Source organism: Watersipora subatra, chromosome 10, assembly GCF_963576615.1.
Source record: "Watersipora subatra chromosome 10, tzWatSuba1.1, whole genome shotgun sequence".
NCBI classification, from domain to species: domain Eukaryota; kingdom Metazoa; phylum Bryozoa; class Gymnolaemata; order Cheilostomatida; family Watersiporidae; genus Watersipora; species Watersipora subatra.
Genome location: NC_088717.1, coordinates 24,841,726 through 24,860,939, shown reverse-complemented (window position 1 = coordinate 24,860,939; position 19,214 = coordinate 24,841,726). Strand labels below are relative to the sequence as shown.

At 37.0% G+C, this 19,214-nt stretch overlaps 1 protein-coding gene across 2 annotated transcripts in view; it reads left to right on the top strand.

Moving 5' to 3' along the window:
• LOC137405930 (protein FAM114A2-like) overlaps positions 1-18,382 on the top strand; it is a 29,221-nt gene extending 10,839 nt beyond the window's left edge. For both annotated transcript variants that reach the window (XM_068092405.1, XM_068092404.1), the window contains 7 exons: positions 1,591-1,673; positions 4,140-4,277; positions 5,692-5,791; positions 11,681-11,824; positions 16,112-16,266; positions 16,841-16,998; positions 17,775-18,382. In XM_068092405.1, coding sequence (XP_067948506.1) covers positions 1,591-1,673; positions 4,140-4,277; positions 5,692-5,791; positions 11,681-11,824; positions 16,112-16,266; positions 16,841-16,998; positions 17,775-18,012 — 1,016 coding nt within the window. In that variant the 3' untranslated portion in view covers positions 18,013-18,382. The remainder of the gene's footprint in view (positions 1-1,590; positions 1,674-4,139; positions 4,278-5,691; positions 5,792-11,680; positions 11,825-16,111; positions 16,267-16,840; positions 16,999-17,774) is intronic.
• The last annotated feature ends 832 nt before the right edge of the window (positions 18,383-19,214 follow it).

Here is a 19,214-nt window from a genome sequence, read left to right as displayed (position 1 = left end):
GCTGTCAATATCATTAGACAATGGCTAGAGAAAATAAATACATGGCTATATCATATATGATTTCTAACGCTTATTCTCGCATTCTCTATTTGTTGTTATTGTTATTACGCGGTTAATCTGCAAGTTTGCATCATCCGCAATTTGGAAACGGTATAAACCGCAAATTATGCAAGTTTTGTCGCTCGCAAGTATTTATCAAATATTTCATGCTTGCGAATGATGCACTAAAAACATTTTAAAACATTTTGCATTTTCAAGTCATTCCTATTTCTAATATATGAGACAGGAGTGCATGACTATGACCTCTGACATAAACATTTTTATCTTTTTTAACAAAGACCCTCACTAATATGCAACATACAAAGTCCATTAAAACACTTATCGCACGATAATTCAATGTGCGCACAACTCCAAATTCGCATCATCCGCACATTGGAAGCATAGTAAAAAAATTAATAATATGCATGTGGAGACCAGGGAGAATTATTTGTAATATGATGGCACCTGTATGTAGAATAGCTGTTAGCACATTGCATTCATAGAAATTAGGACACTGTCAATTACAACCGCGCCCCTTGTCAGCCATGAGCTAATTGAGCAACATTGTTTTGATAAATCTATCTATTACAAAGTATAAGTTTGTCTGGTGTAGAAGATTTGTTAGGCTAAGGTGCATGTACACCAGGTTGATTTATTGAAGTTGCTTCCGCGTTGACAAAGTCTGTTTTGCATAAAACAACAGATGAAACAACATATACAGTATATATTTAAATATATGACGGATTATATACCATTATAGTACTTTATATATTTAAATATTTATAATTAAATAGTGGTATAAAAATCGCATCCTTATAAATAGGTTGTAAAAATGTCTTTACAACATTGTAAAGACGTTTCGGAAGAACATCGACGCAACAACGGTGAAATGCTGCATACTATGTTTTTCCCGTTTTTGATAGTCATCATTGACAGAGTACAGCATGGAGATTACCATTAATGTCTCGCTATGTTAATAGTGCCAAAAATACAAGCAATTGGAACAGATATCGATCTTGTATTTATTTCATTGACTAAAAATGATGGTACCTTTTTATATAGTCAGAGTTCGAGTTGATGTGAAGTCTTTGTAAAAATGTGTTTCAAATCATAAACAGACTAGAAACCCTTCCCACTCTCTCAGCGGAAGCCCAACTCCAGCAAATCGTCATGGTGTAAAGACACCTTTAGGATTATCTGTTGTTTTTGAGATTTGTTGGTTCCATATTTCTGTTAGATAGAGTTTCTATTGTCTCATATAATGAATAAGAAAGTCATATTCACATCCTTCCTGAACGATACGATCAGGTGACCTTTGAACTCTATCAAAAATATAAAGAGCTTGGATTAGGTAAAAGCTATTTTTCAATCGAAAGTACATCACAAATTTTATATCAATCAAACGCTCCAGAAACCGAGTCAAATTAAAAAGAATCAGTTTATACATAGATATAGATTGCCGGTGTGTTTCTCCAGTGGTAAAAGTAAACTGCGATATCCAAAAGTTTTGTTTACCTCTATACAGGTCATAGAGTTCATCTTCTTTTGTAGCTGCTCAGATTAAGGCTGAGGAGGGTTCTGATTGGTTTGCTGGTTGGGGTGTTTCTGGGATAACCAATCAGCTTCAGTCAAAGGTCAGTGAATCTATCCGCAAGAGGAATGTGAAAGAGTTAGAGAAAGAATTACTATGTATTAAATTTACTCTACAAGAGCTTAAGTAAGATTACAATCGACTGCAGAAGTGCCTTTAGATTCCTTACGTGTAGGCGGTGTGTGTAGGGGGTATATATAGGTGGTATGTGTAGGGGGTGTGGGTAAGGGTTTATGTGTAGGGGGTGTGTGTAGGGGGTATATATAGGTGGTGTGTGTTGACTGTTGAGGGTGTGGGTAGGGGATATGCATAGGTGGTGTGTGTAGGGGGTGTGGTTAAAGGTTTATGTGTAGGGGGTGTGGGTAAGGGTTTATGTGTAGGGGGTGTGCATAAGGGTTTATGTGTAGGGGGTATGCATATGAGGTACTCGTATGGCAGTTTCAATAATGTACTCCTTACAACTGTAAAATGATGGCTGTACTTTTTTAAGATATCTACGGTACACAATGGTACACATTAAGCATGGCGTGTCTTCTTCCCTAGTCAGCAATGGCTAGGGCTACGTCTTTTGATACATTCACAGAAGCCATGCTCAAAGATCCTTATAAATAGATGATGTTTGTAAGATACAATAACTGACCGATTGTCACATAACTCATTCTGGATTTCCTAGGTGCACCTCTGATGGGCGTGCATAACAAAACGTCCAATCCAATATGTATAAGTGGTAGCGTGGTGACATGAACCAAAGAAATAAATAATGACATGTGTTTGTCAGATTGGGTTCTAGCTACGGCCAGTGGTCCATTTAACCCTTTCACTGCCGAGCATGTACAAATTTGGGTATCTGCTAAGTGCCAGCCATTTTACTGAAAATTGCCGATATAGCTTCATGATATGTAAACAGTATTTTTTCCAATTTCAATCTCTATTTAGAACAATTTTGTTACATATTTTAATTTGCTAACATTTTAGCCATCATTGCTATGCAAAAATTCAATGGATCTATACTTTGTGCGATGATAAAGCTGTGTGATGCTATGATCGATGCGAAGCTAAAACGATCTTCCATGTTTCTTACTCTTACAAAATTATTACTTTTACCACTCTCAGAGACAGTGCTGCTGTTTTAATTATCTGTATAATCACGAAAATCTGAATCTGAAATGGCTATAATGTCATCAACATTACTAATTACCTGTTTTCTGACTCGCGCGCGGTAATTAATTAACTCACACAAAAAAATGTTTGTTATTAAATTAGAAATTCTCTAACAAAAGTTTAAAATTGCTTCGTTATTTTAGGCTAATTTATAGACAAACATTCGGACAACACTGTCAATTTCATAAAAGTCTTAAAGACCGTGGGTTATGATGTCAATGAATAATAAAATGAGGTAACTACGCAATTGCAGGGAAAGTCGCAATAATGCGTCTACGGCAGTCGTCCCACGAAAACGCATTTATGCGTCTACGGCAGTGAAAGGGTTAAGGAAGCTTTCAGATTCCTGGTGCGTACTTTGGAGAGATACCGGTGACACAATATCAAAAATATATCTATTGTAGAATGGCATATGCAGTAATCAATTATTTTATTTCTATGTGTATATATAACATTGGAGTTATCTTCTCCCCGCTGATTTTAGCAACATGTAACTGATACAGCGATTACTTTAACAAGGAACAACTTCTGTAAGTTGTTTTGTTTTAGCATGTTGAACACATTCGGTTAATATAACCTAACGACATTAAAATATTCAGAAAGAACTCAGAACATGGCTTTTACTGATGCATCGCCACAAATCTGACTCAGTTATCACATACCATATATGCACCTCGATCAATTAACTTCCATATTTTTCCTAAAATAATGAAGAGCAGGCAATTGAAGTCTAAACGTTTCATTTGTACGTAATTATGGCCCCTGCATATAGTAATCTGAAAGAACCCAGATAGGTTCGGTTATTGCTAAAGGTGTTTGTGTTGGAGTTGATCAAGGGTCATCCTCTAATTGATAGTCTGCTTACCACACATGTCACATGTCATGTCAACATAAACAGGATCACATGTCTATATTTTGTTAAGCTTGTTGTGTAAGTTAAGTCTCGACTTACAATCACCTCGATGTACCAAATCTGGTCAAATATTTGACTCAACGTTCCAAGTGGTTTTTCTTCCCATACGCCATTCCAAATTATTCAAAACTTTGCAGTTTTGTAAATCAGTACATACGTGTGTACACAGATCTTCTTCGCATAGTTTGGCTCCATGGTGTTTCAATAACATGAAATGATGCTTCACATCTTCCTTTTACGGCTTTAAAATCATGGATCTCGGCAAGATTGGCTGCAATGTTTTTCTTAGAAGTAAACCAATCAAATTGTAATATTAGGTCAATAGTCGCTTATCATTTTTCTTTTCACAATATTTTCTATCTTTAACAAGTTTTGTATCTCTAGCAAATAGGAGGCTACCTAATGATAGTATCCAGGCATCTATGTTTTTTACAGACTAAGGTCCTTGTTGAGTCAGGCTTGGATGTACTTGAGACTATTGGCAAGAAAACAATGGAACAAATCAAGGAGACAGACCCAGGCTATGTCAAAACTAAAGGCTTATTAAGGGGTGGCTCTAACAGCTTGTCACAGGTAAATCGACTACTAGCGCTGCATAAGAGGCTGGTTATCAGGAATCAGACAGAGGTTGGAACTAAACACTTTCATACACTAGGCAGAACGCACGGATCATAATCGTATGAAGTCGCATAAAATCGGCCAAAAAATGTGGAAACACAGTGTTCACATGAACAGACAAACAGACAAATTCGGATTTATTAATATAGATGTTCTAGCTGAATGCCTGGCATTGCGTGTGAAGGCCTCCTAAACATCACATAGCTGGATGTTTAGAAGGCTGATTTTTGGCTGAAACCAGACGCAGTTGGGACAAAATATGTTGGCCACATGGTAGAAGGTACGAACTATCTGCGTGTTGTTTGTGGAAATGCGGAAACGCATGAAGGTGTCGTGGACTGACCGACAGACACGATGACAGAGTGGGCTTTATTAGTGTAGATATTTTACTTGGGAGCGGCGTGGTTCAGCGGTTACGGTGCCGTTTTATCATCAATAGGTTTGTGGTAACACAAGGACCAATGGTGGTCAAGGAAGGGCATCAAACCACAATTGCTCCTGTACCAAATCTCATGAGTAAATAGTCACAGTAAATCTTCTACAAGCTGCGTCTGTCCAAAGTCTGCAGACGCATCTCAGAATGAACCAAAGAGGTGCTTTTCTCACCAGTCTATCAGGCTATAAACAGCTTTGGAGGTTTTTAATACTTTTAGTGTAATAACCAACATAATTACCATACTTTTTGGACTATTACCTGCTACTTTGTTCTGATGTTTTGAGCCCTGCAGCTTATATAAGGGTGCGGCTATTCTGTGGCCTTTTCTTTCATCGCTAGGGCGCATTAACCAGAATCTCCGGTTAGTGCGCCTCTAGCGGTGAAAGAAAAAGTGAAACAATGCCTAACGGTAATGTTACGTTATACACTAGGTTAAAAAGCGTCAGTTAATACAAAACGGTGCCGTTAGGCACTGTTTCGTTCAAACAGCAAAGTTGCTGCCATGTTAAAAAACACTGCCCTGAGTTCTGCGACCTATACAAAGGTGCGGCCTATGTATTGTTTTATTATCGTTTTTTTGGAAAATGAAGCAGATGCAGCTTATATAGGGGTGCGGTTTATAGTCCGGAAATTACGGTACATGATCTTTACGAATAAAAGTCAGGATTTGTATATGTACTGAGTCATAAGAATATATTCATATGCTCCCTGCAATAACCCGAGGTTGTTGTTTGCCACTCAGCTACATTTGAGAATGATATTACTCAAATTTTAATAGATTTTATCCGAAAATATCCGTATTGTTCTATCATTTGCGATTGTTTTTGATGTTAGAAGTGATCTTACAGATATACACTTGACATGTACTTGCCGTCTTTTAAGCTTTTTTCAAACTTGTTATTATGAGATAGTTAAAAACTCCGCTGTTTATAGGCTCTGAGAGAAGCGAAACTCAATAGCGAAAAAGCAACTGCGGAGGAGCCCAGTGCATCAGCTCTCATCAACTACAGCACACTTTTTGATGAGCATAAAGGTATACTGTAAATCCTTGTGTTTAATCCACCACCATGCATAAAGGTATACTGTAAATCCTCGTGTTTAAGCCACCACCATGCATAAAGGTATACTGTAAATCCTCGTGTTTAATCCACCACCATGCATAAAGGTATACTGTAAATCCTCGTGTTTAAGCCACCACCATGCATAAAGGTATACTGTAAATCCTCGTGTTTAATCCACCACCATGCATAAAGGTATACTGTAAATCCTCGTGTTTAATCCACCACCATGCATAAAAGTATACTGTAAATCCTCGTGTTTAAGCCACCACCATGCATAAAGGTATACTGTAAATCCTCGTGTTTAATCCACCACCATGCATAAAGGTATACTATAAATCCTTGTGTTTAATCCACCACCATGCATAAAGGTATACTGTAAATCCTTGTGTTTAATCCACCACCATGCATAAAGGTAAACTGTAAATCCTTGTGTTTAATCCACCACCATGCATAAAGGTATACTGTAAATCCTTGTGTTTACTCCACCACCATGCATAAAGGTATACTGTAAATCCTTGTGTTTAATCCACCACCATGCATAAAGGTATACTGTAAATCCTTGTGTTTAATCCACCACCATGCATAAAGGTATACTGTAAATCCTTGTGTTTAATCCACCACCTTGCATAAAGGTATACTGTAAATCCTTGTGTTTAATCCACCACCATGCATAAAGGTATACTGTAAATCCTTGTGTTTAATCTACCACCATGCATAAAGGTATACTATAAATCCTCGTGTTTAATCCACCACCATGCATAAAGGTATACTGTAAATCCCCGTGTTTAATCCACCAGCATGCATAAAGGTGTACTGTAAATCCTTGTGTTTAATCCACCACCATGCATAAAGGTATACTGTAAATCCTTGTGTTTAAGCCACCACCATGCATAAAGGTATACTGTAAATCCCCGTGTTTAATCCACCACCATGCATAAAGGTATACTGTAAATCCCCGTGTTTAAGTCACCAGCACGCATAAAGGTATCCTGTAAATCCCCGTGTTTAAGCCACCAGTATGCAATAAGGTGTACTGTAAATCCTTGTGTTTAAGCCACTAGCATGCATTAAGGTGTACTATAAATCCTTGTGTTTAATCCACCAGCATGCATAAAGGTATACTGTAAATCCCCGTGTTTAATCCACCAGCATGCATAAAGGTGTACTGTAAATCCTTGTGTTTAATCCACCACCATGCATAAAGGTATACTGTAAATCCTCGTGTTTAATCCACCACCATGCATAAAAGTATACTGTAAATCCTCGTGTTTAAGCCACCACCATGCATAAAGGTATACTGTAAATCCTCGTGTTTAATCCACCACCATGCATAAAGGTATACTATAAATCCTTGTGTTTAATCCACCACCATGCATAAAGGTATACTGTAAATCCTTGTGTTTAATCCACCACCATGCATAAAGGTAAACTGTAAATCCTTGTGTTTAATCCACCACCATGCATAAAGGTATACTGTAAATCCTTGTGTTTACTCCACCACCATGCATAAAGGTATACTGTAAATCCTTGTGTTTAATCCACCACCATGCATAAAGGTATACTGTAAATCCTTGTGTTTAATCCACCACCATGCATAAAGGTATACTGTAAATCCTCGTGTTTAATCCACCACCTTGCATAAAGGTATACTGTAAATCCTTGTGTTTAATCCACCACCATGCATAAAGGTATACTGTAAATCCTTGTGTTTAATCTACCACCATGCATAAAGGTATACTATAAATCCTCGTGTTTAATCCACCACCATGCATAAAGGTATACTGTAAATCCCCGTGTTTAATCCACCAGCATGCATAAAGGTGTACTGTAAATCCTTGTGTTTAATCCACCACCATGCATAAAGGTATACTGTAAATCCTTGTGTTTAAGCCACCACCATGCATAAAGGTATACTGTAAATCCCCGTGTTTAATCCACCACCATGCATAAAGGTATACTGTAAATCCCCGTGTTTAAGTCACCAGCACGCATAAAGGTATCCTGTAAATCCCCGTGTTTAAGCCACCAGTATGCAATAAGGTGTACTGTAAATCCTTGTGTTTAAGCCACTAGCATGCATTAAGGTGTACTATAAATCCTTGTGTTTAATCCACCAGCATGCATAAAGGTATACTGTAAATCCCCGTGTTTAATCCACCAGCATGCATAAAGGTGTACTGTAAATCCTTGTGTTTAATCCACCACCATGCATAAAGGTATATTGTAAATCCTTGTGTTTAAGCCACCACCATGCATAAAGGTATACTGTAAATCCCCGTGTTTAATCCACCAGCATGCATAAAGGTATACTGTAAATCCTTGTTTAATCCACCACCATGCATAAAGGTATACTGTAAATCCCCGTGTTTAATCCACCAGCATGCATAAAGGTGTACTGTAAATCCTTGTGTTTAATCCACCACCATGCATAAAGGTATACTATAAATCCTTGTGTTTAATCCACCACCATGCATAAAGGTATACTGTAAATCCTTGTTTAATCCACCACCATGCATAAAGGTATACTGTAAATCCTCGTGTTTAATCCACCACCATGCATAAAGGTATACTGTAAATCCTCGTGTTTAATCCACCAGCATGCATAAAGGTATACTGTAAATCCTCGTGTTTAAGCCACCAGCATGCATAAAGGTATACTGTAAATCCTTGTGTTTAATCCACCACCATGCATAAAGGTATACTGTAAATCATCGTGTTTAAGCCACCAGCATGCATAAAGGTATACTGTAAATCCTTGTGTTTAATCCACCACCATGCATAAAGGTATACTGTAAATCCTTGTGTTTAATCCACCACCATGCATAAAGGTATACTATAAATCCTCGTGTTTAATCCACCACCATGCATAAAGGTATACTGTAAATTCTCGTGTTTAAGCAACCAGCATGCATAAAGGTATACTATAAATCCTCGTGTTTAATCCACCACCATGCATAAAGGTATACTGTAAATCCTCGTGTTTAAGCCACCAGCATGCATAAAGGTATACTATAAATCCTCGTGTTTAAGCCACCAGCATGCACAAAGGTATACTGTAAATCCTCGTGTTTAAGCCACCAGCATGCATAAAGGTATACTGTAAATCCCCGTGTTTAAGCCACCAGTATGCAATAAGGTATACTGTACATCCTTGTGTTTAAGCCACCAGCATGCACACAGGTATACTGTAAATCCTCGTGTTTAAGCCACCAGCATGCATAAAGGCATAATCACTATGTTTTCATGGTGAGCAGTACTGCGATGCAGCCCCCTCCGAAGTCGAGGGGATTGTACGCTTCCATGCTGCGCAGTGGTTTTCAGCAAATTAGCTAGAGAAGAGAAATTGTATAAATCGAATCGCCTGATTGAGAAATTGAATCGATCATGGATACCGAACATCAGAAACGGTCTTTTTATGCTTCTGTCATCATTATACTTTTATTTACATTGCACATTCACAAGGCTTTACAAACCTTAACACAATTTTTTCAAAGTGATATATTTTTAATAAGTATTTTTAAGTAATATATTATTTAAACGTTAATTTAGGACTTGCCATCTATTTTTCGAAAAGTTTTGGCATCGATAACAAAGTCTAGGAAAGTAATCACTTCATCATCCTCGTGGGTGCAGACCATAATTAAATTTAGGTGAAAGAAGATCGGAAGAATCGAAAAAAACAAGATTAGCGGAATAACATTTGTACTAGTTTATGGCCCTCGAAGAATCTGTCTCCACGGCATAAGAGCTATGCGCAGCCACTGCGCAATTGCTGTTTCCTTGCTGCGAATTTGCACCGGCTTTGCACTGATCAGTGCACAGTAATTTCAGTGCGAAGATGCCGTTTCCATGATTCGGAGAGGGCGCAACTCCGAAGCACTGCGCATCATGGAAACATAGTGATTGTAAATCCTCGTGTTTAAGCCGCCGCCATGCATAAAGGTATACTGTAAATCCTTGTGTCTAAGCCGCCACCATGTATAAAGGTATACTGTAAATTCTCGTGTTTGAGCCGCCACCATGTATAAAGGTATACTGTAAATCCTTGTGTCTAAGCCGCCACCATGTATAAAGGTATACTGTAAATTCTCGTGTTTGAGCTGCCATCATGTATAAAGGTATACTGTAAATCCTCATGTTTGAGCCACCGCCATGCGTAAGCTGCACACCAAACTTTGAAGGTTGTTTTTTAGTTAGCGATAAACAGTGTGTATAAGCAGCACTCACATTTTTTCCATTCATTTAACACCCTTGATTTAGCCTAGTCTTGCGAGTCAGTTACCAAGTTCACCTTCTTTTGTCAACGCATTGGCTGAGGAGGCAGCTATCGATCAATGATTGTTCTCGCCTTTTCAAAGGAAATGTCACCTTTTCAGCAAACACTGTCTGTATATTGAGTTATGTTAGCTGTTATTCCATTTGATTACATTGGCTGCTCTAGTTTGTCGTCTGTATTGATCTCCAAAATATGCTCTGATAGTGTAATTTGACAATGCCTTTAATCTGCAATGTGCGGATAATTCTACATGGATTGCGAAAAATTATACTTGCAAGGTTAGTGCAGTATAACGCCTAACGCTTGCAGATACATCATCGGATGTGCTACATCACATATACTAAGCAACGGTATTTTACTGCTTATGAATACTTGGTTACGGCACTGAAATGGATCATTGCTCCCAGTATACTGCTTGTACACGATGTACGTTCTGCTTGTCACACACTTTAAGTTAATAGCTAGCTGTCTCTGGAAACATAGTAGGCCTACCATGTTATTGAGCATTATAAATGTTCTTTACATTAGCAAGCGAAAAGCTGTAGTTTCGAGGTCTATTGGTCGAGAACGCCCGTCTTACAGACAACAGGTGGGGGTTCAGTTCCTAAAATAGGTTACTGGTGGTGATAGAAATTATATCCAACCTTAAATTGCTCTCTGCAACCGGGCATGTCTCCAGTTGTCGAGGTTCCCTTTTCACTAGTCTCGGACATGTTCAGCTAAGATAACAAGAACCTTTGCTTTGTACAACAAATCAACAAAACCATTGTTTGTACAACAAACTAACAGAACCATTGTTTGTACAAAAAAGCAACAGAACCATTGTTTGTACAAAAAAGCAACAGAACCTTTGTTTGTACAAAAAAGCAACAGAACCATTGTTTGTACAACAAAGCAACGGAACCATTGTTTGTTCAAAAAAGCAACGGAACCATTGTTTGTACAAAAAAGCAATGGAACCATTGTTTGTACAAAAAAGCAACGGAACCATTGTTTGTACAAAAAAGCAACAGAACCATTGTTTGTACAAAAAAGCAACATAACCATTGTTTGTACATGAAAGCAACGGAACCATTGTTTGTTCAAAAAAGCAACGGAACCATTGTTTGTACAAAAAAGCAATGGAACCATTGTTTGTACAAAAAAGCAACGGAACCATTGTTTGTACAAAAAAGCAACAGAACCATTGTTTGTACAAAAAAGCAACATAACCATTGTTTGTACATGAAAGCAACGGAACCATTGTTTGTACAACAAAGCAAAAGAACCATGGTTTGTACAAAAAAGCAACGGAACCATTGTTTGTACAAAAAAGCAACATAACCATTGTTTGTCCAACAAAGCAACATAACCATTGTTTGTCCAACAAAGCAACAGAACCATTGTTTGTACAACAAAGCTCTTAAAAATTTGTACAGCTTCTGCTTGCAGTGAGCTAAGAAGACATCAAAATCGATCTTTGAGTGATTACTCCCACGTTAGATTACTTTACTCTGATGAGCCATATGATTTAATTTCGGCTGATACTGTGAGACTTTTTCCCTTGTGTGGCTGGATTGTTAAGAATTTGATACTTTCGTGACAGGCCTGTTGAGTCTGGAGGCTCTTGAGCTACTCTCTATCACAGCAACAGAGCGTGTCGGTGCAGTGGAAGATGTTTCAGACACCTGCCAGGCTAGACTATCCTCTCTCTCAGACACATTCAATGCTATACATTATTCAGAAGAAGGTTCGTTGTCCTTTTACACTTCATAGCCGGACTTCTTCATTTTCCATATGTGTTTCTTCTATCACGGTTTAGGGAAAAATGATTTTTTTCGAAAACAATAAATATTTTTTAATAATTGAAAGAGATCGATTCTTTCAATTTAAGTCGATAAATTCAGATTTTTTTCTTCAAGTCGATTTTTACAATGTATATAAATTTTTTGATACTTTTCATCTTTTTCGTTTAACTTTGCTAATATAAATTGTCTGTGTATTGCCTTCTGCATCAGCATGCTGGTTATACTACTGGTCAGTGTTGCTGACTTACAGTCTTTAATTTGACAACTTATATTTCTTGCAATCAACAGCCATATATAATTATAATATATATACTACATGTAAGTTAGTGGAGTAGAGCTAATAACAGTCATATATATTTATAGTGTATAAACTACATGTAAGTTAGTGGAGTAGGGCTAGTAGCAGTCATATATAATTATAATATATATACTACATGTAAGTTAGTGGAGTAGGGCTAGTAGCAGTCATATATAATTATAATATATATACTACATGTAAGTTAGTGGAGTAGGGCTAATAACAGCCATATATAATTATAATATATATACTACATGTAAGTTAGTGGAGTAGGGCTAATAGCAGTCATATATAATTATAATATATATACTACATGTAAGTTAGTGGAGTAGAGCTAATAACAGCCATATATAATTATAATATATATACTACATGTAAGTTAGTGGAGTAGGGCTAATAACAGCCATATATAATTATAATATATATACTACATGTAAGTTAGTGGAGTAGAGCTAATAACAGCCATGTATAATTATAATATATATACTACATGTAAGTTAGTGGAGTAGGGCTAATAACAGTCATATATATTTATAATGTATATACTACATGTAAGTTAGTGGAGTAGGGCTAATAACAGTCATATATAATTATAATATATATACTACATGTAAGTTAGTGGAGTAGGGCTAGTAGCAGTTTCTCGCAATGTATGAATTAGAGACAAAAACACAAAAAGGCACTATGAAATATTTAAGCACATTCTTCCTCGGCGTGTTCGTTGCTGTTGATCATTATACATATAAATATCATCTTACCAGCTTGTTCAATACCTAGTCAGTTTCTTATTTTTGAATGAATGAAAAATGTTTTAATATTTTTCTAGCCAATTCTGCCTTCTAGGAACTGTTAACACTTGGTATTCAGTGGCAAATTTTTTTCCATATTGGCAACTACTCACTAATTTATACTGAATAGCTTATATGGAGTGCAAGAATATAAACAGGTGGAGATAATTAACCACGGAGTTACCTGACAAGTTTGTGCCATTCAAAAAACTGAAGTGACATCAGTCGTACATCGACATACCAGGAGAGCATAATTGGCATACCCGACATACCTCTCTCCAGGGGGAGCTCATAGTCCATTCTTTCATATCTCAAATCACTATTTCTTATATAACATAACTAATTACATGTTAGTCCGTTACATGGCTCTGGAAAAATCACTTAAAACGAGATATTATGATGGAACAATGTGATTTGGTTATTTGAATTCACTACCTATACTCAGTAAGTTACAAATATCTATCTAGTGGTTGTAATTTGCAATATAATGTACCATTATTATGTGCGGTACTGCATGGAGTTCTTACTTTCGAGGCAGATATAGCGACTAACAGTGGTCTGAGAAAGACCTGACTGCAACACATTCAGTACAATACACATTCAGTACAATACACATTCAGTACAATACACATTCAGTACAATACACATTCAGTACAATACACATTCAGTACAATACACATTCAGTACAATACACATTCAGTACAATACACATTCAGTACAATACACATTCAGTACAATACACATTCAGTACAGTACACATTCAGTACAATACACATTCAGTACAGTACACATTCAGTACAATACACATTCAGTACAATACACATTCAGTACAATACACATTCAGTACAATACACATTCAGTACAGTACACATTCAGTACAATACACATTCAGTACAATACACATTCAGTACAATACACATTCAGTACAATACACATTCAGTACAATACACATTCAGTACAGTACACATTCAGTACAATACACATTCAGTACAGTACACATTCAGTACAATACACATTCAGTACAATACACATTCAGTACAATACACATTCAGTACAATACACATTCAGTACAGTACACATTCAGTACAATACACATTCAGTACAATACACATTCAGTACAATACACATTCAGTACAATACACATTCAGTACAGTACACATTCAGTACAATACACATTCAGTACAGTACACATTCAGTACAATACACATTCAGTACAATACACATTCAGTACAATACACATTCAGTACAGTACACATTCAGTACAATACACATTCAGTACAGTACACATTCAGTACAATACACATTCAGTACAATACACATTCAGTACAATACACATTCAGTACAGTACACATTCAGTACAGTACACATTCAGTACAATACACATTCAGTACAGTACACATTCAGTACAATACACATTCAGCACAATACACATTCAGTACAATACACATTCAGTACAATACACATTCAGTACAGTACACATTCAGTACAGTACACTTTTGTGATGCTACATAACATAAACTTTAAATTTAGATTAGATGAGTTTATTTTAGAGCTTGGCGACTTTTGAAAATCGCTAAACAATTCGTTATTGCAAGTTTGCATTATCGAATCGGGATATTTGTAAAAATCTTGAATTTTTGTTAATATTTATTTGTCTACTTTAACCTAAAAAACTGTTTTGTGTTCATTATAATTAGAGCCATTTACTTAATGAATGCTCGTGTCGGTGGAAGGCCATGGAATGAGCTTACTATAAGACAAGAAGGCCCTTGCATTTTAGTTACAGTATCACTCACTCTCGAAATGATAGATATGAGATAAATCGCCATTACATGATTATATAGTTTATATCAGGGGTCGGCAACCCGTGGCTCCAGAACTTCATGCGGCTCTTTCGTTCCCCTGCTGCGGCTCCCTCTGACTTTGGATAAATTGTAATTATGGTGATAAATCAAACATTGTCGCTTATTATTGTAAAAGATTTGCCAGCGCCTTTACTCAGGCACGGTCTAGATCTGAAGAAATGTGGCATAAATGTAACAGAAATGAATGTGGTTTTTCGTTCACTTTATTCCAAAGGAAATTCCATTAGTCGTGGAGCTGCGACTAGTCTGTTCTCCTAGTGAGACCGCTCCTTATATATACATATATTTTCCACGAACTGTATAATGGAACCAGGTAGGAAGTTGTATAAAGAATAAATAATAGTGTCGCTAACACGTTGGCTTAGTTATGCACAGCATAGTTTACACAAATAGTTTACTTGCAAATAAGTTTTAATCTTGCAATAAATTTAATTCTAATTTTGTCTTCGTTTTCAGTTTTTATTCATTTTGTCCAGCTTGGCGCTTTGTTTCTCTAGTTTTGCTTTACTTTCACTTTTGACTGACCTCTTTAAAACTTTTTCAAACTGATCCGCCGAAAAAGACCAAGCGATGTTCTCATACTTGGCCACCAGATGGCCGCATCAATAACATCTATTACTGTCTTGTGTGCTCATATATCAACTTTGTCTCGTGTGCTCATATCTCCACTTTGTCTCATGTGCTCATATCTAAACTTTGTCTCATGTGCTCATATATCAACTTTGTCTCGTATGCGCATATCCACTTTGTCTCGTGTGCTCATATCTCAGCTTTGTCTTGTGTGCTCATATCTCAACTTTGTCTCGTGTGCTCATATCTCAACTTTGTCTCGTGTGCTCATATCTCAGCTTTGTCTCGTGTGCTCATATCTCAACTTTGTCTCGTGTGCTCATATCTCAACTTTGTCTCGTGTGCTCATATCTCAACTTTGTCTCATGTGCTCATATCTCAACTTTGTCTCTTGTGCTCATATCTCAACTTTGTCTCATGTGCTCATATCTCAACATTGTCTCGTATGTCAAGAGAAAAGTTTGCTCAGAATTTTCCTGATATCTCAATTTTTTGCATGCTGTATTTTGTAATTTTGATTATTTTATTATTATTTTGTAATTATGTTGAGTTATGACTGTAACTACCAAACAATTTTCATTCTGTTCTACTCAAATCTTTTTAATTACAGTAAGACAGCAAGCTTTTCTTGCAATAGTTCTTGGCGATCTTCTAGTACAAGTTTTTGACTTTTGACAAGTTACCTTTGATAATGAGTATTTTTTGCAGACAGTAGTGAAGACAGCTACGACTTTGCAGAGAATATCGATGATGTGGTCGAGCAAATCGGATTGCCCATAAAGTTGGAAAGAATTACAAAAGTTGAGCAGAAGACACGGGCTTGGCTGGACGACTGCTTGCAACGGCAGGATGCCGGGGAGAGGGTGAGTTATCTTCTCTGTGATGTTGAAAATTTTATATGAAAACCTTTGTGAAAAAGGAAATTTTCGTGAGATCTAATATTGTTAAATTAGAGCATGTGCAAGTTTTAGCTAATATAGTTTTTTATGAAGTTTCATGGTATTTTACTTGCAGATCAGTAAATGAAAGTTCATTACTGGCACTTGGATGACCACGTCAACATTTGTTATAACAGCAATACTAAAATGCTTTTTCGAGTTTGAGAGTGGTCATAAAATTTCATTTGCAGTCTTTTTTATCTTAGCTGATGCAGCTCTTGTTTCAGCTGAAACCTGTTAGTTTGCTAAAAAGTGCTAAAAATTTCATTTAAATCTTTTTGTCACATTGGGCTATGAATATTGTTTACAATAAAACATATACTGATAAAACCAAGTAGGCTACATGACAAACAGCTTTCTGTTGCACACCATAACTTAACTACAGGTCTTGGCTAACAGCGTGTTTTAATGGAATGCTCTTCCGTCCTCTAGTTTCAGCTTTACCAGTTCTTGTATGTTTCTCTCATTACAAAGCTAGTCTGTTTTTATCCCCTTCCAGATAGATGGTGTAGATATTCACAAAGCGGCAATTGACGCTTTCGCTGAGCTCACATCTTGCGCGATGGAAATCTACCATAAGTCAGGAGTTCTCCTCTCACATGATTTGCTTGGCGACAACCAGGTGGATACAGAGAGTGTTAGTTCATGCTTTGTCAGGTAATCTTTGGCAGCTATTGCGTCAGCAGCATCTGATATTTTTACAGAACAAAAGAGTTCAGTGTTTAGAAATGCACGGACTCAAGATGATTGAAGAGTTTGACATCTGTGTACACGCGTATGACATCTGTGTACACGCGTTTGACATCTGTGTACACGCGTATGACATCTGTGTACACGCGTATGACATCTGTGTACACGCGTATGACATCTTTGTACACGCGTATGACATCTGTGTACACGCGTATGACATCTGTGTACACGCGTATGACATCTGTGTACACGCGTATGACATCTGTGTACACGTGTATGCCTGAATGTAGAAAAATTGAAATGTATTTATTTTGTTAGTTTTAAATTTTAGTACAATAGACGATCTTACACCGTAAATAATCCGTTATAAGGATTTGTGTAATGTGAACCGTAAAATGCATGTAAATTCTATAATCCATTCCAAGATCCTCCCAAACTCCCCCCTTTGGCCCTTCAATTAAGAGAAAATAAACTTAACTTTTTAATTTAATGGCTGTACAGTAACTAGTATTATTAGTTCGTAAAGACAACTTATTTTTTTTATCACACTATTACTTTCATATGGTTCATGATTACAGTAATTCTATATTATGTTAACCAGTACAGTGAGAATGCCTCAAAGAGATTTTCTCATTGCCCGGATCAGACATGACACCTGTAAACACCATCTATGCTTGCTGCATGTAGTTGTTATTTTCCTCTAATGATCTGGTTTTGTTATTGAGAGTTATCCACTTTTGCAGCATCCTCAAGTTGGTCAGCAAGGAGATTACCATACTCTCCCTCAAGTTCAATGATTGTCTTAATACGGCAGCGGATGACTCTGAGTGCCCAGATAGTATTAATCCTATGATTACAGATGTGTTTTTGGAGGCATCCAACAGCACGAGCTATGTTCGTGATGCCTTCAAGCTCTTGCTGCCGATAGTTCAGAGATTTGAACTGAGTACAGAAAAATCACCAACCCACACTGAGAAGTGATGATTTGTTATGCTTGTTGTCTATTACAACCTATTTATATTATGCTATTTATGATGTCCAATGAGCATATGAACATTAAATCATTGCTTACTGGCTGTCTTGGGTTGTAGACGGAATTGTAAAATGCTATTTTTTGTAGAAAATATTTTTAATTTCTTCATCTGGCTGACCATTGCATCAGTTGTACCATTAAAATTACAAAGTAGATATAAACTGTTTAATATGTTTCAAAGCAAGGTATGTCGTTATCGCATGTATATCTGAGTATATATGGTTTAATCACTGTATATTTGTGGGCTATTTGCGCCACTGTTTGGTACGTACGATTTATGCTGTTAGAATATGAATTGAAATAAAATTTGGTCAGCTGTCACAAGTTTAAACAGTTTCTGTGATTCCAGCTTGCAGCAGGATTTCTTAGCTTTTGTCTACGAAGGAGCCAAAGCCGTTAGATGAAACCTCATTAATTTACAGCTTCTGGATACTGGGTGACCCTTAGTTCTTAGAGTTGTCGCTAGCTCAGTGGGCATATAAAATTTAGAAACTGTCATTTGTCAGCAAAACAACAAAGCGTGTTGTTCCACAGCGCCAACTTGGTGCACCAACTTCTCCTTTCCCATCTTCCTTGTACACCGCAAGGCGTTACACGCCCACAACACAATAGCCCCAACTAACCAAACGGAAACTATGATAGTCGTTAGTGTCAAACACTAACTCGCATGAACAATATTACTGCCTAGCAGTCTCCACCGCATCACAATGGTCCTTCTCCACCAAGACCCACAAACGCTGAAGATCTCTTAAAAGCTGAAGAGAGCAGCACATCAACTCAGTAGCCTAGTCAGAGAGCAAAATCTCCCCTTCTTTTCAAAAATCTGCTATTTTTTTAGCACGGGTGGCTCACGCCACAAGCGTTTTAAAAGCAGTGACGTCAGAAGCGACGACACCCCTATTCTATCATTGAATTTTTCCGAACCCCTCATGCAGTCGATGCATTGCTTCATGACCTTTATGTGTAGCTCAGTGCATCGGAACATTAGCAATAACATCCCGCATTTTCGATTGAAGACCTGGTGATTTGATTTGTTTCGAATGCCTTCCTTTGCTTCATCTTTACTCTCTTGTTGCACAGGTAATTTCAAACACTAGAACTATTGTTAAGTAAGTAATTTGCACATAGAACTAATGCTAATAGAGTTGTT